The sequence below is a fragment of the Sinohyriopsis cumingii genome, chromosome 17 (assembly GCF_028554795.1).
Source record: "Sinohyriopsis cumingii isolate HCF-2022 chromosome 17, ASM2855479v2, whole genome shotgun sequence".
In the NCBI taxonomy this organism is placed as follows: Eukaryota; Metazoa; Mollusca; class Bivalvia; order Unionida; family Unionidae; genus Sinohyriopsis; species Sinohyriopsis cumingii.
Window position 1 is genome coordinate 98,104,775 of NC_142977.1, and position 23,679 is coordinate 98,128,453.

The window sequence follows — 23,679 nt, forward strand, 5'->3', positions numbered from 1 at the left end:
GTTGATGAAAACATTTCTAGAACATGAATGTTGTCTTTAGTTCTGTGCAAAAGTGTATTTTGTGGAAGCGAAAACCAAAAACATTGAAGAATAAAAGATTATATTTTAAAATTGTAGATAACATGTTTGGTTGAAACAAATGAAGTTAACAACTGTATTAGCCTTCAGCTGAAACAGAGATTGCACTAAATTTAAACGACCGATGGGCACTCATTGTTTGGTTTTAATTTTATAGCGAGGCCAAGTGTTTCGAGAAATGAGGTGTGTATATCTTGTTGCCTTCCCCATTCTTTGTTATATATGAAATAGGATGCAGGTACATTTCAATTACAGAACTGATCTTGCGTTCGATAAAGATATTCAGTTCGTATATCCGTATCAAACACAGAGATGAATCTATCTGAGGTTTTGCCATCGACATCCGCGCGTCAATGTTCATGAAATATCAAATCGCATTTTTATGAATCCCACTTTGTTTTGCGCTTCATTCACGTTGCATAGCTCGAAATATGTGGAATGTGTTATAGATAGGGTCTGTAATAGATAGAACACCGCATTTGTGTTTCGTTCAGAGCCTTGCTGAGGGAAGGAACTCGTTGAATATGGAGTAAGGATACATCTCAGCCAAACGGCCTAGACGTATCTCTAAGGCATGTCAGTCTTATTATTTCCACCGACATGAAATAAATAACTTGTGTAGTCTCGTACAGTAAATAACTTGTGTAGTCTCGTACAGTAAATAACTCACGTAGTCTTGTAAAGTAACATACTAGTGGTGATGGGAAGGATAACTGTACCTGTATATCCACACATTGTCTGTAGTCTGTCCATTCTCTGCCACTCTCAGGATTGCGGGCCCATGTACTGTTCTCGGTACATTCCTTGTATGCATATCCTGCACAAAACATGTGGAATCAAATAGCGAGGTAGGCTGATAAAAATTGCCTTCAGCTATAAACAACATTGTTTGACATTTTAATATGACTCTTTATGAAATTTGCAACTTTTTAATATCTCTGTAAACTAGCTTAGGTGTCAGACTGGCCACATATTTCGGTTCCAAGGCATTCAGAAATTAATAAGACATCGCTGTACTGTCTACCTAGATAAAACGATTTATATGGTTTTGTCACAGCATTGTCCGGTTTAGGGATATCATACCTGAATACCTATTTAGTAAAATGAAAACGTGTGTTCTCATTTAATAGGATTTGGAAGGTACATATGCGTGATTATGTAAAACTACAATAAATAATGTTTTACATAAAACTTTAGTAATTACATAACACCAAAGTTTGGTAACTATATATAATCATTTTATCAATATCAGTATCAATACTATGAAACAGTTAATATGACGATAATATTGACATCTGTCATAAACAGTACAACATGTTAATATGAAGGTATTATTAACAATTCTCATAAACAATACATGTTTCAACTTGTCATGGACTCCATTTCATCGGCATGATACAACCAATAATGTGCTAAAATTGCGTTAAAAAACAAACAAGCATCACTACCCTCCCTCCCCGATCTTTTCTTGGGAAGAGGATAATGTGTGGGGAGGTACAAGGTAAAGCTTCCGCTTCCCAGGTTTGAAGACACCGATGGGGATTGACCGTGTACAGGTTAATGTTTGCAAAGTGACTTTATTACAATATATTGTTATTTTACTTTTTGTATATGCAACTCTTAAAATAATCACTCCCTGGCACCAAACGACTACCGAGCCATACGATTTCTGTTTATGCTGAACTCATTTAAATGACGACATTTACTGCGAAAACTTAAAATCGTAATAGTGATAATAGTGGAGACATTATCTGGAATTTATAGTGCATTCAAACCTGGAATTGTATTTATCTGATTAAACAAAAGACTGTTGGCACATCAATACACAATAACAGACACGTCAGTTTTTTTAAAATTTATTCTGGACTTTTACTGAATTTTATTCAGTACTTTAAATTACTGAGACCTGTGTCTGTAATTCTTGGATTATTTTGGGATTTAATTCGCAATACTGTAACTTCTGTTTTCTTTTTTTCACTTCGTATTCTGTGGAAATAAATTATTTGTTAAATTTTACAAAACTAGTTGTCTTTCACTCTTCTCTGTTACTTATTTCCAGAGCATGGACTCGTAACAATATATATATATATATATATATATATATATATATATATATATATATATATATATATATATATATATATATATATATATATATATATATATATATATATATATATATATATAGTTTGTTAGTTAGTTAAATAATAATCAGTTCATTTGGTTGATTTTTTGAAGTATCTGTCTTCAAGCTGTATATGATAAATAGAAGAAAAGTCGAACAAAAATTACTATGAATGGAAAATGACACAGTTCAAAAGAAAAATGACACAGTTCTAATGGAAAATGACACAGTTCTAATGGAAAATGACACAGTTCCAATGGAAATTACTAGAATATATGGACTACATGTCATAAAGATGCCACATAAAGTTTAATCAGTTAACAAAGACTGTGATACGAATGATGAGCCAATACTTCTTTTGGACTGACGCGGATCTTCTATTTCTTAACATTCTCTTCGGTACAACACAAGACATTTTTTTTATCAAAGAACTACTAATACTACTATTACAACAACTACACCAACGTCAACTACTACTACCGTTACTAATAGTAATAACAATAATAATAATAATAATAATAATAATAATAATAAGAAGAAGAAGAAGAAGAAGAAGAAGAAGATACAGATGCAGATTACGATGCTAATGCTGATGATGAATGACCTCTCTCCACATATATTTTCTCTGACAAAACAACAAATTAAATAAGTGGAAACATAATTTTTTTAATTTCACTTCTCATAATTTCTTTAGTAGTGATAACTTGGAGTGGGGGCGAAATAGGTCTTAAACTTCGTATTACATTTATGTCACAGGCAGATTCACTGTCTGAAAATTTGTATAAATTTAGCCTCCTTTTTCAGAAATTGTATTCAATTAACTGTTCGAATTTGCACATGTTTTAATTGCTAGTATTACCATATTTTGTTCTTGTGGATGCAAAAGTTATAACTATTTCGATGAAATATCTTGGCCATACAATACGGATATTATTGAAATATATGCGTCAATTGCTTGTAAATTTTAATGTAGACTTTAAATGGATCATAACTTTTTCATTTGTAATTAGATTCATTATCCACCAAATGAATGCTTTGAAACCAAACTCCATTCACTTCTTTTCGTAACAACCAGAACAAGTTTATTTTGCAAAAAGTTATTGTCAAAGTAACAAATATTATAATTCTTTCAACAACAAAAAAAAAAATTCGCAAAAATAAAATATTCACATTACAACCATGGATGCAAAGCACGTCTTTTGATCGACGAGTGGGAATATTACAAGATTTTTTTTAATAGACAATAAAAAATCACAAGACTGTTCGTTCAATGACTACATTTTATGCATATTCTCTGGTTTTAATGATCCCTAAAACGGCAGGTCGAATTTTGTCTTATCTATAATAATGCGTTGAGAAAAAGAAATTTTCATAATCGGGAATATGTGTTTTGGTTACAAAATGCTTAGTAAGTCAATATTTACATATTTAGCTTTCTTTCCTATGTATATTTTTGAGTCACTCGTCTCTTCTTCAAGTAAAGAAACTGCACTTTTATACTTTACCTCTTTATAATTTCTTGGTAATAATTACTTGAAAAGAATTCAAAACCTAGAGCGGCATATATTGTTCAATTTCAATATGGTCTATCCGATGATAATTTCAGGTTATTTGTGCTCTCTGTCCCTGTCTGTCTGTCTCCGGCCGGTACACACACACACACACACACACACACACACACACACACACACAAGCTGACATTTATGAAATATTTTAAGATCTTGTCCATGTAGTTTCTATAAAGAAGAGGCCATTGCGACAAGGTGTTCAGACCGCTTCGGTGGCCTAAGTGGTTAATGCGTTCGCCTCGGATGAGGGAGGTCGCGTTTTCGAACCCCGGCTGAGTCATACCAAACACTTATGAGAATGGTACTAGCAGCTGCCTCGCTAGGCGCATTTAGGATTTAGACGTTAAAGTTAAGACTGGTTGGCCCGGTGTCAGGATAATATGACTGGGTAGGACACGATGCCACATGTCTGCGGCATGATGTCCAAGTGCTAAAGATCACTATAAACTGCTGCACTGGAGACATCGTAGGGATATGACTGAAAATGTTTAAAGCTATGTTAAAACTCTAAAATCACACACATACACATACAATCACACAAAGTGCTGAGAACATCGAACAGGTAGTTATGGCAATGCAGAAAATTAATTGCTATTCAAAAAGTAAGTCTCAGTTTGCAATGATTAGTACATGTTTAATTAACATCATTTGTCACAACACCTGTGTTATATTTACCCGCTGCAATAATTATTTTTGTTTCTGTTTCGTAGGCAACTGTCTCGAAACGCGATCGTTTCCAAAAACTCTGTTTGAAAAGAAGTATTCCGATTGTATCATTGTCAGTTGATGACTAATGAATCATGTAAAACTATGTTTAAACTATTTATCACTCCACATTCTACCAATTAAATGTCACTGTTCGACTTTAATTAACGATGCTAACGATGTAAGTGATGACAATCATCCCATCAAATCAAAAATAGAAACTATGTTTCAGTGCCTCGCGAAAATCGTAATGATTTTAAGATTCAGTTTTTTTCCCTATAGTTTGAATATTTCTGAGACTTTTGATTAGTTCGAATCAATAGAATATCGTCCAAAATCCGAATTCATTTTTATATGATAGGTAATTTTTTTCTCTCGCGATTTGTCTTAACATTTAGATTAAGAGAAAATGGTAACTCATTAAGTTAGTAAATTTGAAGACCTTAGCCTTCTGTATTCTTGAAAGAAAACATTTTTTTTTATAGTCATTGAGAAGCAATATTTTCAAACGGTGCAAACTGCAATGCAGTTTCGAATTCGTTTGAGTGGGTATCTCGAATATCATTGCTTTATGTATGTATCTTATGTACCTTAAGGTACGCCAAAATTTTGTCTGAGGTAAATACATTTTAAATTACATCAGTCTCAATCATCAATGAGAGCCTGTGTCAACAAAATTGTTTTTCTTTATTTGCCTTTTTTTTCTCTTATCAATTTTCCTACCAACATACATATGGTTGCATTCAACGGTGTCTAGAAGAGAAAATGACGCTAAAGTCATTTGTGATCATTTGATTTGCCGTAGGCAGTGTCAATGTGCTCTTGCTGAGGAATTATTTCAGACAAAAGATGACAGCGCAGTAACGATACTAATGGGTAGTTTCCAAATAAATGACAGTAAAGTAAGGATACTTATGGGTAGTTTCCAAATAAATGACAGTAAAGTGAGGATACTAAATGGGTAGTTTCCAAATAAATGACAGTAAAGTAAGGATACTAATGGGTAGTTTCCAAATAAATGAGAGTAAAGTGAGGATACTAAATGGGTAGTTTCCAAATAAATCACCGTGCAGTAAAGATACTAATGGGTAGTTTCCAAATAAAACAATAGTGCTGTAAGGATACTAACTGCTAGTTTCCAAATAAATGACAGTAAATTAAGGATAATAATGGGTAGTTTCCAAATAAATAACCGTGCAGTAAGGATACTAATGGATAGTTTATAAATAAAACGACAGTGCTGTCAGGATAATAATGAATAGTATCCAATTAAATCAACTCCGATGCTGATTTGACAATTTTTCAAGTTAGAGAACGTATTTCATGAACGATTAATAGAAAACATTTTTTCTCGAAACCTACTTAATTTCTTTATTGGGTAGCATATACATAACTATACCAAAATAGTTTCTTGTTATAGGTACACCTCTACATTCCTATTCTGTTTCGTTACAGACATATCTTCCATACTCTTTTGAGGTCATTTTAATCAAGAAAAAATTGCCACCACATAATGTTTAGTAGAGAGAGGCATTCTTGTCAAACTTAAATGATACACGTAAAATGATGTCAGTGTTGTCTTTGCTAGGATTCAATGATGTATGCTAATAGCTACTGAAATTGTATCTAAGCGAGTCAGTGTCAACGCGGTGATAAAATTTGACACGCATATTCAATGTGGGGTTGCCAACAAAGAGAAAGACCCAAGTACTCTATCACAAGATGCCTAAACGAGCTTGTCTTTCTGAGTCCCTGTGGTTTTGTGGGTTTAACGCCATATCTCAGCACATAATAGGCTATACATTGTGGCCACAATAACTGGCGGAGGAAGAACCTGGAAAAATCTCGACAGAACACCCAACGCACGGGAAGCTATTTGCAATCTATCTCACATACATACACTGGCCAAAGCCCAAGACCTGAACCCACGCGGACAAATGTGAGATGGCAGTGATCGGTAAATGCGAGCACCTTAGATCATTCGGCCACCCGTACTCCAACTCTCTGACATTGGACACCCGTACTCCCACTCTCCGACACTGGACACCCGTACTCCCACTCTCCGACATTGGACACCCGTACTCCCACTCTCCGACATTGGACACTCGACATCTGTGTAGAAGGTTGAGTGCGCCTCTTCTGCATACGGATCAGTGAACCACCCGTTTACCTATACTTGTCACACACACACCCAATTATAAACTGATTAATCGCAATCAGCGTTCTTTATCTTTAGTCCTGCAAGCACGAGACGATATAGATGCAAACAAAAATACTCAAAACGTCATATATCAAGTATGTATTTTACATCTGCATATATATATTTGCATACATGGCCATATACATATGTTGAAATTTATCATCTGTTAATTGATTTTTGAATACTTATTAAAATATTTGGATATCTTGTCCTGTATATTGCAAATTTCGGTGCATACTGGAATTATGTATGTCCCTACAAAATCTTCATTATTGATACAATATCTCAAAAAGACGAACAAAACAAATTTAGTTAAAAATGCAAAAAAATAAGGGTAGTTTTAATATAGTGTGCAAAAGATGCTTAGAGTTTCTATGGCATCTAAAGATCAAGCATCTTTGTCCTATTTTGTCTGATTGCTTTTGTTCTTCTTTACATGCATGTAATGATTAAAGAATATACTTTTATGTTTTTGAAACATCCTTTTTCCTACCTAATTGTATATTTCTTAAAAATGTGTATACTTTAATTTCCATTTAAATAAAATATTTTTATATGGAAATATATTCCTTTATCAATTGAAATTTCAAGTCAGCATATTTTAGTCTTCCATCTATATAATTCTTGTAATATGAATAATATACCAACTACTTGTTCCATCATTCATTTAAAATTCATGACAAATTCCTTTTATGGTTCTTTTGTTTTCTTTTTTCTTTGATATAAGAATGTTACAGAAAATAAATCCAAGTTTTCGCTATATTAGAAAGTCTTTCCTTTATTTAAACGGCAATTCTTCTTTATTCTAAAGTTTACTAGTTTGAATTCGTGATTTTTATAGAATAGCATTATATAATTCCCTTGTAAATGATTGATTCTGCTGTTTTACAATATAGAACTTGTGCATACCGTTTACAGTATCTGAGATTTTGCAGTGTCACCTTTACTACCATGTAGAAAACAAATGAGAAGAAAAACAAAGATCTTTTACGTGTCTAGATGGTTCAGGCTCAGGGCGCTTCATGTAAAATCAATTCATGACATATTGCACAGTACTGACATGTACATCGAAATATTGGAGTATAGGTAAAATAGTCATCAAGATAATGGAATGTAGTAGAATATAGACATCAGTAGATTTGGGGTATAGTGGAGTATATACTTCAATAGATTTGGGGTATAGTGGAATATATATATATATCAATATACTGGGATATAGTGAATATAGACATCAATATATTGGAGTATAGTGGAATATGGATACCAAAATATGGGGTGTATTAGAATATAGACATCAATATATTGGGGTATTGTGGAATATGGATACCAAAATATGGGGTGTATTAGAATATAGACATCAATATATTGGGGTATTGTGGAATATGGATACCAAAATATGGGGTGTATTAGAATATATACATCAATATATTGGGGTATTGTGGAATATGGATACCAAGACATTGTGGTATATTGAAATATCGACATCAATTCATTGGGGTATAGAGAAGAGAAGTTGATAAATTGGAGTACAGAGAACATAAACATTACGATATTGGGTGTAGAGAACAGAGATATTATCATAGTGGGATATAGAGAATATAGACATTAAGATATTGGGGTATAGAAAATACAGACATCTAAATAATGGGGTATAGAGAATACAGACATAAAAATACTGGGGTATAAAACATTCAGACATCAAGATATTGGGCTATAGAGAATATAGACATTATGATATTCGGCTATAGAGAAAATAGACATTACGATATTCGGCTATAGAGAATATAGGCATTAAGACATCGGGGTATAAAGAATACTGACATTAAGATATCGGGTTATAGAGAATAAAGACATCAAAATATTGGGGTATAGAAAATTCAGACATCAAGATATTGGGCTATACATAATAAAGACATTAAGATATAGGTGTATAGAGAATACAGACATCAAAATACTGGGGTATGGAGAATACAGGCATTAAGATATTGGGGTATAGAGAATACAGACATTAAGATATAGGGGTAAAGAATACAGACATTAAGATATTGGGGTATAGAGAATACAGACATTAAGATATAGGGGTATAGAGAATACAGACATTAAGATATAGGGGTATAGAGAATACAGACATCAAAATACTGGGGTATGGAGAATACAGGCATTAAGATATTGGGGTACAGAGAATACAGACATCAAGATATTATGGTATAGAAAATTCAGACATCAAGATATTATGGTATAAGAATATGAACATTAAAATATTGAGGTCAATTTGAAAACATATCCACTTTATTTTCGAAGAACGTTTCCAGGCTTGAGCTGTTGAATAAATATTACAATTTCATTAACGTATGGAAATATTTTCCTGTTAACAGTCATACCTGATGATTACAACTGAAACTCATGCTGAAAATTTATGTATGTAATTCCCAAGGAATTTCTAAGATTAGAGTTTGTAGCGTCTATTGTTTAGCCTGTGAAGAGTATGTAAGAACTCAACAGACCTCAACATCACTTTTGATTTGGCGACTTTCTGTTTCTTTTCAGTCTGTTGGAGAATTAGACAAAAAATTTCAATATTATTATAGAATTGGTCTTGAGTGGCGCCACTAATTACACTCTTAGACCGGGGGTTCTTAAGCAATGTCTTTCACAATGTGACTTTTGGAAAGATATTAATCTCACTGAGTTTTGGCTCGCCGACTTTCTGACAACAATATAGAAACGAAGACGCTGCTATTGTAGGTTAATAACATTGATAACTTTTGATATTTTAGACCGTTCGTTTGTTTGTCCACATGTTGATTTTTCTCTTATTCTAATGCATTACTTTATTGTAGATTGAATAATCATATATATATTCACCGCAGAAAACATAGATTGTTTATATTTTCATTGGTCTCCTTCATCGAATCCATATCTACAGTCTATACATGTTTTCTTATATGAACTCGAAACGCCATCTTTTGAAGCTAAATCCACATCTTGATCGATATAGAAAAATGATTATTCGCGTTCTTTCATTTGAAATGAGGGAATATATGATGTTCTTATCACGTTGTGAATCCCAAAAGAATAGGTTGGTGGACATCAGATTGAAGGTTCATTTGTAATACGTTCGCGTAGTCTGGTGCTTTAATAATCTCTTCATTTTGCTTGTGATCTGTAAATAATTTTTTCGTTTGAAGATTAAACATTTGTCTGCTGTCTAATATCAAGAAAATCTACATCACGCTGCTGCTTGTAGAAATAGGATTTTAAGTTTCTCAAAGAAATATTAAAACAATCAGCTGTAAAAAAAGAACAGTTTTCCACCAAAAGAAGAACTGAATGGTACCATCGACATCGCAAAGCAAGTTACCTACCATTACCATGATCGTCTCACACATGAATCACACATGATTCGACACGTATAGATAAAACTATATCCCCCACCCCTCTATCACCTTCAATCTGATTTCCAGCATAAGATAGGTAGATCTTCAATCACTAAACTCATTCACTCTGGAAGCAATAATAAGATCGTAAATATTGTTATATCAAGGGTTATCCAGGAATAAAGTAGAATTTACTAGAATTAGATGTCTTAAATAACAGAATCAGTCTTTCTTTTCATCGATTCTCATAAATTCGGGAATGGTAATTTGTCATGAGGATTAAACGAAATAAATTGTACTATTGAGGATTGTTAGAAAAAGACAGTTACATGAAATCAGTGTCCATTATATTTATTTACAAACATCAAAGTTTATTTATCGATATTGAGAACAGTGATAACGGGAAAGTTCAATTTTAGTTTAAGCTGATTGAATTAAGCTAAAGACTAAATAAAAGCGGAAGAATCTCTTCAAAACTAGTGCAAACAGCTGATCCAATTGTAATCTGTAAACAAATTGCGATGAAAATAAAAGATCTAACATCAGCAACTGAATCTGAACTAAGATGAGGTGAAATGATTTACGGAAATAACCTTCCATCGTGACCTGCGAAGTAGACAGTTTTTTCGAATTCAAGGTAGGATTTTTTACCATTACAAGTTTGAAATAAAAACTTTAAATATTATAGTAGTGTAGCATTTTAAATGTTAATATGAACTATATATTCAAACACAGTAATGGTTTTACGTAGTGCGGTGTCTGGCAGGTGAACGGTATTACGAATCGCTTCACGCTTATATAAGTGAGACAGAAACTCATAGCATATCAGATTACAAAGGTCCCAAATATAGTAATACAAATGTCAAACATATAGCAATACAAACGTCAGACATATAGCAATACAAACTTCGGACATATAGCAATACAAACGTCAGACACATAGCAGTACAAACGTCCGATATATATACATTTAAATGGCAGACGTATAGCAATTATAAATGTCAGACATATATTAATATAAATGCCAGACATATAGCAATATAAACGCCAGACACATAGCAATAAAAATGTCAGACATCTAGCAACACAAACGTCAGACAGCTAGCAATACAAACGTCAGACATATTGCAATATTTTCAAACTTTTCAGTTGAATACTGCAAAATTTGTTTTGCTACAGACTTACTCTTTCAAAACTTTCAGCTCAAACACCTTGAGCATTTTTTGACAATGCAGGAGCCGATGCATCACTTTTGCAATCGCCGTTGACAAAGTGACCTTTATAGGCAAGATCAAAATGCAAGGTTTAGCAGAGGATAGTTATTGAGCTGGGATCAGATTATCAGATTACGGATCTTCATCTAATAGTAGGAATAATAAAAAGATCAAACGGCTTACCAAATGTTTCATGGAAGTGATTTTGAATAAAGCACATAAAATTAGAACTTTTGTAAAAAGTTTTTTTTTTATTAAAAAAAACAATTTTCTTCCAAATTTCACTTTATCCCCACGTATTCAAAGAAAATCGGGGGCCGCATGATACCCCAGTTCTAGACATCAATATAAATTGCCACAATGCAGATATCGTGGCGATATGACTGAAATTTTTGTAAAGCTACATTAAAAGTCACACACACACACACACACACACGGGGATATTGTGATATGTACGATCATAAGAACGAATGCAATGTCTGTAGTGCACACATTGCTGGTTCTGCACCAATTTGTACACAACTAAATTAAAAGTTATGTCAAAGATTTAATACATTAATCTTGTTTGCACATGCCAACAAAACATGAAATGTTCTCACACATCATAACTAATTTAACATAGCTATATTTTGCATTGAATTTAAATATTTTCGGAGATGTAAAATAAATATTTCGGAAAAAAGAATAGTGTAGATAACGAGAGCTAATGCCTATTTATTAACAAACTTAGATGTGTTGAAATGGGCTCTAAACTCGTTGCGTTTAAGAAAACTTTGAAGAGAATATATGTTTTACGTTGTTGATTTTTGAAATATAAAAGATATACACCAATATTTCATAAAATATTTATCTTGACAGCAACAACTGAACTACACTGATAATTAAAATAATGCAGCAAGAAGAAGGAATACACATCTGATGTAGGTAAATAAACTAATTTGCATACGGGAGAATCCGGAAAATTCCCGAGAAGAACCACCAACCCACGATAATCTACTGGCAAGCTTTCTCAAATTCCAATGTTGGCCGAACCTGAGACTCGAACCCAAGCGGACAGAGGTGAGATGTCGATGATCTGTAAAGGCGAGCGCCATGGATCATTCAGACACCTGTTCCATTATATTAAGTAGCTGATTTACATTCAACCATGGCCATTGCATCGTTTGATATAAATCTGTAATCATTCATAGATTTCAAACGATTGCAGATTGCTGTAAATATAAGTTCCAGTTGCAGAAGCTGATAACCTAACGACAATTAAGAGGCATAAAGTGGCGTTTGGATGTTTACATGCCGTTTTACATGGGGTGCAAAGAATAGTTTTTAAGATATCTTAACTGACATCCTGACAGTCCAGTTTATTATGCAGATATCAATCAATTTAGGACAGAAATTAAAAGACGACAAAAGAAAATAGATATTTTCCACTCGCGGATTGGCTAACCGAATTGATCACCTATACATTACGCATACAATAACTCGTATATAAATGATCTGTTAGTGACATGTACGACATGTGACATGCAAGCATAGAAAGAAGAAAAAAAACAAACACAATGAATAAAGCACATTTTGACGGCGACAGAATTCTTCTCAATACTCGTGTATGATGAAAACGTGAAAAAAGACATGGGTGTTATAGACATGATGATCTCAAGAAATATTCATCGAGTAAAAATATATAAAAAATAATAGTTATACAGATTTAGCAATGCAAAAGAGTTTTAGGACAAGAAAGTTCAGATTTCCTGGAAAATGGAAACACTGAATACTTGTTACCTTATTCACACAAAAGCACTATATTTTATGTAGGTTGTTAACATAACTCTAAACACTAAAATTTGGAAGGAATTGATATTAAGTAACACCAGAAAATGGGTCGAGGATACAAAGAGACACATCACAGATTAATTGACATAACACCGGATTAAACAGATCAAAAGGGATAATCATAAGTGGTTACCTAAGAACAGATACACTTGGAAGGTTTACATTTACATAAAATGAAACATTATCAAAAGCACCAAACAAATTCGGCACACTTCGCGAAAGAAAAGAATCTTAAGCCAAAACTACTGTAGATAGGTGGCGTTTAGTTGTTTTAGCTCTGTTGATTTATTGGATCATCAGCACAATACTGGCTATTTTGTTCCAAATAAGTTTAGGCACTACATAAAAGGGAGGTATAAACGTAACACAATGGGGTAATATCCGTCAAAAATCAGTTCATTTGGCCAACAAGTAAAGTTGTTTCTACTCAAAGTTTTCAGGACTATGCCTTCAGCCATTGTATATCCGGTCGTAAACGATGTTGAAGTTAACGATAAACGTTTAACCGAATCATCAAGGAATGTGTTATTAGATGTATGCGTTTGTCAGACGGACAACATGTCCGGTACCAATCCTAAAACCCTATCCCTGAAATGCTTTAACTCTTCTTCGCGAATAAAAGACACACGCACACTGTACAATGTTTACCAATAACTTTTGAATGTTGAGAATATGTCCTTTTTTGTAACGATTGCATTTCTGATAAAATTTATTTTTAAAATTTCTTTCATCTTTTGCTTTCTTTCTTCCCCAAAGCGTTGTTATTTCTCTTTTCTTTGTTAAATTCCTATATGTTTTTTATACCTGCATCGTTTTCTCCCTGATTGCATTTTTATCTCTTTGTACCTGTTTACTCAATGATAATTAAAATAATCAGTTAATTTCAGTGTCACTGATCGATTGTCTTAGGAGGCTATCACTGTACATCACACAATTTGATTCATATAGGTGTTCTGCTTTGCATAGGTTTCTAAGTTTAGGTTTCACTATTGCTTTATTTTCATTTCAGTTTGGCTTGCATTTTAAAGTAAGTGAACCTATATCATGGACCAAAAATACTCGTATACTGTGTATAGGAAGTACTTTGCAAAGAATGCCCCGTGGGTTCAAACATATATCGAGTAACATTGTCTTTTGGTAAATCTTCGTAACATAATTATATAATAAAATTATAAGATTTTAATATAATTATAAGATTTTATGTACTGAGTTGTGAACTGACTAAAATATACGAGAAAGCTTAGTTTGACAACATTTTCATTATACTTATCTGACGGGGAAACGATTGTGAACTGGCTAAAATATACGAGAAAGCTTAGTTTGACAACATTTTCATTATACATATCTGACGGTGAAACAATTGTGAACCTCAAAAACCTTTGAAAGCATGTTCTCAGCTATAGTGAATACAGTGTAAATCCATGATAAATTGTGTTGATAACATTCTCCTGTTTTCATTTTGTTCCAATACCATATCTGCAATTACAAAACCAGCATAGAAAAAAAGACAAATTAGGTTCATTAACTAGCAATCGACAATAATTATAGGCAATCGAACAGAGAAAAACCAGTTATATAATTATGTTAAGAAGAGTGACATGTAGAAAATAGGATACTCCTGACGACTTTGATATTTTACCGTCTCAAATGCAACAATAACTGAAAGATTTAAACAGCAGATTCCTACTAAATGTTTGATAAGTTATAAAGCTAGCGAACGATTTGAGAGCAAAGCAAAAATAACTGACTTAATCAACAAGGTAGCACCGATGACTAACACTCTATCAACACTGCAAATGAAGATTGATTTAAATGTCATTATCAGTGCGCTGTACGCTGAAAAAAATATAAGTTTTAATAGTGGTTAATGTCATCATTGTAACGTCCTGATACCTTTTATGCATTTGTTCTTCGTGGGATACTATCTAGTGTCCTAAAACATAATGGTATTCTTCATGGCACTGTACAGTTTAATTTGCTTCTACATACACTTTGTTAGCCTTGTGATAGGTTATCGATTTATTTTTGCTTCTACATACACTTTGATAGCCGTGTGATAGGTTATCGATTAATTTTGCCTCTACATACACTTTGTTAGCCTTGCGATAGGTTATCAATTTATTTTGCCCCTACATACACTTTGTTAACCTTGCGATAGGTTATCAATTTATTTGCCTCTACATACACTTTGTTAGCCTTGTGATAGGTTATCAATTTATTTTGCCTCTACATACACTTTGTTAGCCTTGTCATAGGTTATCAATTTAATTTGCCTCTACATACACTTTGTTAGCCTTGTGATAGGTTATCAATTTATTTTGCCTCTACAGACACTTTGTTAGCCTTGTGATAGGTTATCAATTTCTTTAGCTAAGGAGATAAGTCTGTGTCATATGCAATCAATTTCTCTGGAACCATAGTCTTTAAAATGGTCATGCAAATGTAAGTAAAACTGTAAACTCAGTTTTAAACTACAACCTGTATCATAACAATTTGGTATCTCAAAGATATTATCTTCTTATTGCTTCATTTGTTTATTAGTTTCCCATACAAATGTACTTTTTTCTTTTAAGGGAATGGTGGCAGAGGTCACCGGCATTTTTCGAGATATCACCACCTGCAAAGTTCGTTGATATCTAGGTAGATAGTAAAACCGTGATTTATACCTTTTCACCTTGTTTTCAAACAGTATTCATGATTTGCTTCGGCATGTCTGTGTGTTATCATGATCCACCTCATATCTCATTCATTAGGAACATATCATAATCTGTTAAAGGTTCGGGTTCAACGCCTAATATTTATAATTTGCATCATGAGCTAGTATTGGTGTAAATGAACTGCGATCAGGTTTTCTTTCTAAGTCTTTACACAGGCATTCTTCAACTTCTCGAAAATATCACATAGAATTCATATATTTTTCTGAATGTAATAGTAATGTAGATCCCAAAGTGTTTTGAAAGTGTTCCATAAAATACTGGACATCGTTACGTCATACGTTGGCGGCATTCATTTTTACATTCTTGGGATAGCTGGTTTGTTAAACCTTTCATAGCTGTCAATTTCAGGTCTCGATAACGTTTCAAGCCTTCTATAGGTCAAACCGTGAATCTAGCTCTATTTACAGACCTTATTCTGCTTTTAAATGTGAGTTTCTTCCTTTTTCGTGAACCTTTCAACTATGAAGTCTTTACTGTATGGTATGCATTTGTATCGTTACGATAGTTACTTTCTCATCCGGATCATTTTCAACAAACGTCTTGTTGAACAGGTGACAGTCATGACGAGAAAAGTCACCAATGAGCAATAGTCTGTAGTATAGATATTTGTAATTCAGATTGCATTTTAGGCACACAATATCTACACCTGTCTGCTAAGTGATTGTGTTTGCGTTCTTTTTCTTTAAATATTTTCTTCTCTTACATGGAACAGAAATTTGCTGAATTTTTATGTTTCTCAACTTCATCGTGAACGCCGTAGGTTATGCATTTTATCGGTTTTAATATTCTTTTACGAGTTTTATAATTTTACTCAACGCCTATTAAAAATAATAGCGTATCTTCGGTTCACACTGCTTATGGCTTGATTGCAGAATACAGGTATCATATGTAGACGTCAGACCATTGTATTAAATTATAATTAAGATCACTTCTGTGGAATGATTGCAGATTACAAGCATTATATGTTAACAAAGAATTAAGATAATTCCTGTTGCATGATTATAGATTACAGGCATTATATATTATCACAGAATTAAAATCATTCAACAGGCATGATTGGAGATTTATATCTAGCCATTAGACCACCGTATCAACATACAATTAAGACATTCGTATGGCGTGAATATAGATTGCAGATTCATGCCTGTGATACAAAACACTTTCGAAGTCAAATAAATAGCATACGGAGCTTTAAAATATTCTGATAGCTTTATTCAATACGTATACGTTTACAAATGAATCTTCTTCAGGCATTATACCTATAGAGTTCTCTACATTGCATAAACGTCTTATTTTAATGCCAAAATGTCTTTTGTAATCTGATATTTCCAGCATAATTGTTTTTTTTTCATGTCTGTTTATCAGGGACTATATCAATCCTGTATACATGTATTCGAAAGTAATGGTATCGCCCATCCTTCTAGCCATTAGACAAACTCGTTAAAATATAATTCAGATCAAATTTAACATTCACGCTTCAAGTATCGAAATGTTTATTTTGATTTATTTAACTAGAAATGTTTCAATATGTATTCAACTTGTAATTATATCAGGTATGTAAAACATTCTTTAACTCTTGGCACAACTAACAACAAAATCCCACGTTGGCCACGGGGTGCAAGCCTTTCTGAACATTTTAGTTTTTCCGCAATGAAGTTTTCCCGCATCCATAATTTTCAACTACTTGTGCCCACTGACACTGAGGCCAAGTCCACAAAGATTGGCCGTAATTCCTATCTGTTTGATAATTAGTAAGAATCCGGAACCCTGCAATGACAGGTGCCCAACCCACCAGATCATGAGGCATTCTCGTATGTATGTATGTATGTATGTATGTATGTATGTATGTATGTATGTATGTATGTATGTAAACAATTACCTGTGCTGCAAATTATGTAGGTAAATTTGCAGAACTAGCAATATATACGATATTAATGTCCGTAAACTCTTTTCACACTTATAGATGACATAGTATTTTAGTGTTGTATGCTATTTTAACATTCATATATTTTTAAAATCATGACAAAAATCAAACAGATTTAATTAAAAACTAATCAAAACATTTTGTACTGTACGTTTGAATTGTGTACATTACTAACTCATATTCACCCACATATGTATGTGTATCTGTGTTAAAAGGAAAGTGCACCCATGGTTCTCGAACTCGAATTATTTATGTAATATTATAAGAGTCAAACACATCATCTAGTTATAACGACGCGAGTCAGGTGCAAAATTTAAATATATGTTGCCGTAGCAAAGCTGCCACTTTATTTCTAGGCCATTCTATGCTTTGCTATATAAAATGTTTCGTTGGTAGGCAACATCTATGTGCCGTCAAATCCATGTAGGCCTATATATTCTTATATTCTCGCAATTATACAGCATTTGCCAAAAAAGCAACGAGTCAAAGGCGAGTCATTTAGTTATTAAGTGTGTGTGTGTTAATTAAAACACAAGAATACAAGTTACACACACACACACACACACACACACACACATATATATATATATATATATATATATATATATATATATATATATATATATATATATATATATATATATATATATATATATATATATATATATATATATATATATATATATATATATATATATATATAACATGGCATTTAAAGTGCTGATATATCGCAAGTTGATATACTAATATTATTGGTATTTCAAATTGTGATCCGTCCATGGCGCAATAATACGAGGAAAAAGAAAGAGAAAAACATTCTTTCAACTGCAGGCCTGTAGATCAATGATGAATTTCTACTCATTCGTTTAGCATAAACGACATGAAAATAACGATAAAAAGTATTAATAGTCCCGGAATTCTTTCTTTTTCCATTCCCCTGTCTCCTCTCGTGCGCAAAGGACAAAAATAAGCACAAATCTGGAGTGAGAGAACTAAACATATTACGCTGGACGAAAACATTAAAACTGAACTTGTACCAAGTAGTCTACAGTAATCTGGTTCGTCGTAACGGTATGTTTACGTTTTCCTTGGGATCTATCTATAGTGTTCATAATATCAATGATACATAGTTGCAATAGCCAGACGACACTAGGCCTATATGTTAAATTTGTCGCTTACGAGGCACACATACTGTAGCGCATTGAATTCTTTGTTGTTGTTGTTTCTTAAACCTATTATAATGTTCTAAAAATCAATTATTAATTATCAAATATAAAGAGGTAAAAATGGTCGCCTCTCTCTCTCTCTCTCTCTCTCTCTCATAGCTAGATACAAGCGTAAATCATGAAAATACGAGCGTTGGGGATTTTCGCTTATGTCAGATGATGATGCCTCTGTGCCTATGAATGATGGTAAAGTTTAGTCAAACCGTCCAAAAGAGGGAGAGAAAGAGAATTATATAGGTTTAAGAAATGTTAATTAAAAGCAGAATATTGACTTATGTGAACTGTCAATATATTAAAATATTTTAATTACCTCTTGTCGGTTCGTCATTTTGCTTAGTTTCTATTCCACACTAATTTCCATGCGCCAGTACGTGAATGCCTGACAGTTCAGGTTCAGTGTACAAGAGGATAACCGTGTTTGTAGTGCACTACTTTCTTCATGAAAAAACATATTTCATGTTTAAATCATGTGTGTGTCTTATATTGATTTAATAAATGCAAAGAAAAATAGAAACTCGAAAAGAAAACAATCAAATTATCAATATGCATATGTGATTGTGAACAACAAGAAAAATCATATAACTACATTTTGTAGCGGACATACTCGCAGGGATGTGACGAGTTCATTCACTCAGTCAATACACAGTTGCCCGGAGCATATCGTAACTCCATTTAAAGTGCAAATATGTGTATTTGTATGTGATATAAATAAAATGTATGTATGGTATGTACGCTGTATCAATGATATACCACTCGTTGTATAAATTTGTCATTAAAAAGAAAACTCGGCAAGCCAATGAAAAATGTATAAATCTAGTGGCATATCACTGATACAGCGTACATACTATACAAATCTTATATATATACATGCATGTGTGTGTGTGTGATTATAACCCTTTCTTCCCTCCACAATAACCAGTGTAATTTGAACATTTCCTGTGGTATCGATTTAGAGACGTTTTCTCTGGTATGTTTTTTGTACGAGCACTTATTGGATATTTTTAATGCCCATTGAAATTTAATTATTTTCTTCATAATTATATTTTGCTGTTGTCCGTAATTTTACACCCTATCGTTTGGTCTACGCATACAACATAATTGCTGGTACCAATGATACTTCTGTTTAATCTGACTTTCATTTCTCTTATTTGATCATCATATAAATTTCTTTGTAGAATCATTCAAGTTTACTTAAAGATCTTTTGACTAACATTACGTGTTTTAATTATGGGACTGTATATTCTTTGCTCATCATCAAAGAAAAAAAGACCCGATTTTCAAATAAATAACGCCATACCATCTACGGAAGAACCGATGAGTTATGCGAGCAGTCTCACGTTGAAAGAAGGGATTAAATCGTATATGTTACTGACAAAGAGGGAGTTATATTGATTGGCGGTGGGGTCTGTACTTTATTTGGAGGAAATAAGTTTTGATTATATAATATCAAAATTTACTAGACAAGGTACTACTCTAAGGTTATATATCAAACCATATTCTGAAACTGATTATTATTATTTCAGTGACTCCCTGGAAAATTAGCAAAATGGAATTGTGTTTTTGTTTTGAAAAATTGATTTTAAAATCTTCGAATGGTAAAGTGTTAAAATTTTTACTATGACCTAAAATTGTATTCACCTTTGTTAAATTGTTTTATTTTGCATTTAACTTCCTTAATGAAAATAAATCAGAACCCTAGGTGGCAAAAGGTACAATTACTTGTATATTACTTCACTATAAGTCGAAAGTTCTGAATTTATTTGTCTTCATATAGTTCCCATCATTGTTTTCTACAGCATACATATTTCTTTTTACTTTAAAGAAGCAATATCAACATCTTCGTTACGTTTTACTTTGAAAAATATAGGTCATCGTTTTTTTGGTAAAGAATAACCTATCAGAAGTAATTATGAAAGTAGACTATGCCGACAGATCCACCACGAACGTATAATGGACGCATAAGAGGGTGAGAAAGAATTCCATACAAAAGTCTAGCAAGTATTGAGTGTCATCTTTAACAAAACAAATTAAATTAGAAACAATTATGCTCTGCAACAGTGCCAATTAAATTTATCATTACATGCATTATTTGTACTATTGTGTCACGCAAATGCGTGCAATTTGGTAATTTTATTTCACAAAATACTCTTTGCATTACACCATCTTAACGATATCAGTTCTTTGCTGTGATGATAAGTTTGCGTATCGCACGAACGCATTTCTGCCGTTTGTCACGTAACACTGAATCACTTGTAAATGTTACGTTTGTCATGTAGCACTGAAGCACTGGTAAGTGATGATACTAATATGGATGCTATTTCTTTTATAAAATTTATCACAGCATTAAATAGTTTTGACAAGGTCTGTGTTCATTTTCCCAACTAAATATTGATGTATTTTCGTTAATTTTGTTTGGTCGTTTGTATTAACTTTGCCATTAGTAAAACCTTTTAAGCATATCCGTTCGGTATCAATTTGTTTATCTTCTTGTTCCTGATTGAACCATTAAAACACATTAATATAATATATGATTAATTGGTTTAAACGTTATGTATTGCCATAAATGGGTACAAATTTGGTCGTGTTACAAGTTCTCACAATTTAGAAAAAGCCCTTCCCCAAAAGTCGATATGAAATTTGCATGGATAGAGGCAGCACATTAACTTGATTTCATACAACTATAAGAAAAGCTACATCATTCAGGAAAGATGGTTGAGAGAGAGAGAGAGAGAGAGAGAGAGAGAGAGAGAGAGAGAGTAAAATATTCCTTTCCAGGAAGTTCACGGACGTCAGTATAGTGAAAACGTATTTGTCTTGGTATATAATGGATTGAAGAGGTGTGTCACGAGTAAGTCCAATCATGGTCACTATTGACTTAGTAACAGCGGTTATTTCCCTTGTCCGTGAAATGACACTATTATATGACCTGTGTGTGTGTGTTTGTGTGTGATTAGTATTTTTAACGTAGCTTTAACAATTTTTCAGTCATATCGCTACGATGTCTGCAGTGTGACAGTTTATAGTAATGTCTAGCACTGGGGCATCATGCCGCAGACATGTAGCATGATGTCCCACCCAGGCACATTATCCTGACACCAGGCCGACCAGTCCTAACACTAAGCTCTTAATGCTGAGCGCCAAGCGAGGCAGCTGTTAATACCATTTTTGTAAGTCTTTGGTATGACTCGACCGGGGATCGATCCCACGACCTCCCGCATCCGAGGCGGACGCTCTAACCACTAGGCCACCGGAGCGGTTTTATTATATGACCTAATCTGGACAATATTCAAATAGATGATTAAAACTTACTGAAATGTAATTTAAGAAGTCTATTATTTATTCGGTCTGCTTGCCGTTATTTTATTTAACTCTTTGTAGGTTGCAGGAGAGCCTTTCCATCAGAGGGATGACTAGAGTAATGAATGTGCTTTTAACTGAAAAGTTTGAATTCAAAGATTGGCCTCTGCATTTATTTTCAAGTACTTGTCCCGGAAGATAAAATTAAGAGCGAATACACTTGTAGTAAATTCAATTCTAGCTGAGCTTGCAAAACTAAAAACATATTTTATTTAATATCACAATTAATTTTAAAAAATCATGGGAATAAGTTAATCTCTCTACGCAGTGAGAGAAGAAAACAAAACTGATTTTCGCAAATATTTCAACAGTTCTAAGTCGGTTTTATATCTAAGAGCTTCATCATTTTCGATGCCACAAAGTTTGAATATTTAATTCCTTTATGCAACATGATATGCGAAGTACATGCCGGCAGGAGTATTGGTGTTATAGCTCTTCCAATTTCTTGTAACTGAAGTTTCACACATTTGTAGTCGAGGTCAACAATCTATACTTAAAGCTCTGGTAGATATGCCAAAGTTCGTATACGCGTCTAGGTTCAATTATGTCTATGCAAACCAAACATTAGCCCAAAACTATATTTAGTTTCTTTCATTAAAAGTATCATTAAGAATGTCTCCATGCGAAAGACGAATTTTAATGCTTCGAGGAATTCAGATGGCAGTATGTATTGCCTCTGCGTGAAATTCTGAGGTCTGACAAACGTTATTCTTGCTTGAAAACAAGTTTCATCTTCGGGAATTATAAATTGTCCAAGGAAAATCTTGTAGTTTGTTTCCCGTACATGTTGGCGATCATTTGGATAAAATTGTTATAGGCATGCAGATCTTCAATTTGTATTCCCATACGGTCAAGAAAAAAAAGCATCGTAAATGTTTCTAGTGACGATGCTATCCAGAAACTTGAATTTTAATTAGTTTTATTGCAATAAACACTTGATGTCACGTTTTTTTGTGTTCTTTCAAAGACGTACTACTGAGTAAGAAATTAGTTCATATGCAGGAAATGCAAGTCTGTGTATGTGCGTATATAGTCTAATGGCATCGTTAACCCTGACCTGTACAAGTATAATCTGCAATTCCAGTCTCCACTATCGGAAAGATTATAAATCAAAGGACTGATAGTGTAAATTGTAATCGGTAACACAGTCCTTAGTTATGGTCATTATACGTACATTTTCTTCATACTCATTATAATTCAGACCCCGTCAATGTTTAGTTTAGGCCTGTGTTTGGTATAGACCAATGTTGAGTATAGGTCTGTGTTGAGTGTAGACCTGTGTTTGATATCAGCCTGTATTTAGTATAGGTCTGTATTTAGGCCTGTGCTTGGTATAGGCCGGTGTATAGTATAAGCTG

The 23,679-nt window shown here is 33.2% G+C and overlaps 1 protein-coding gene across 2 annotated transcripts in view; it reads right to left on the reverse strand.

Annotated features, from left to right (window-relative positions):
- The window catches only part of LOC149779512 (calcitonin gene-related peptide type 1 receptor-like), a 62,960-nt gene that overhangs the window by 33,502 nt on the left and 5,779 nt on the right, over window positions 1-23,679 (reverse strand). For both annotated transcript variants that reach the window (XM_089940223.1, XM_089940222.1), the window contains exon 2: window positions 798-895. In XM_089940223.1, coding sequence (XP_089796349.1) covers window positions 798-895 — 98 coding nt within the window. The remainder of the gene's footprint in view (window positions 1-797; window positions 896-23,679) is intronic.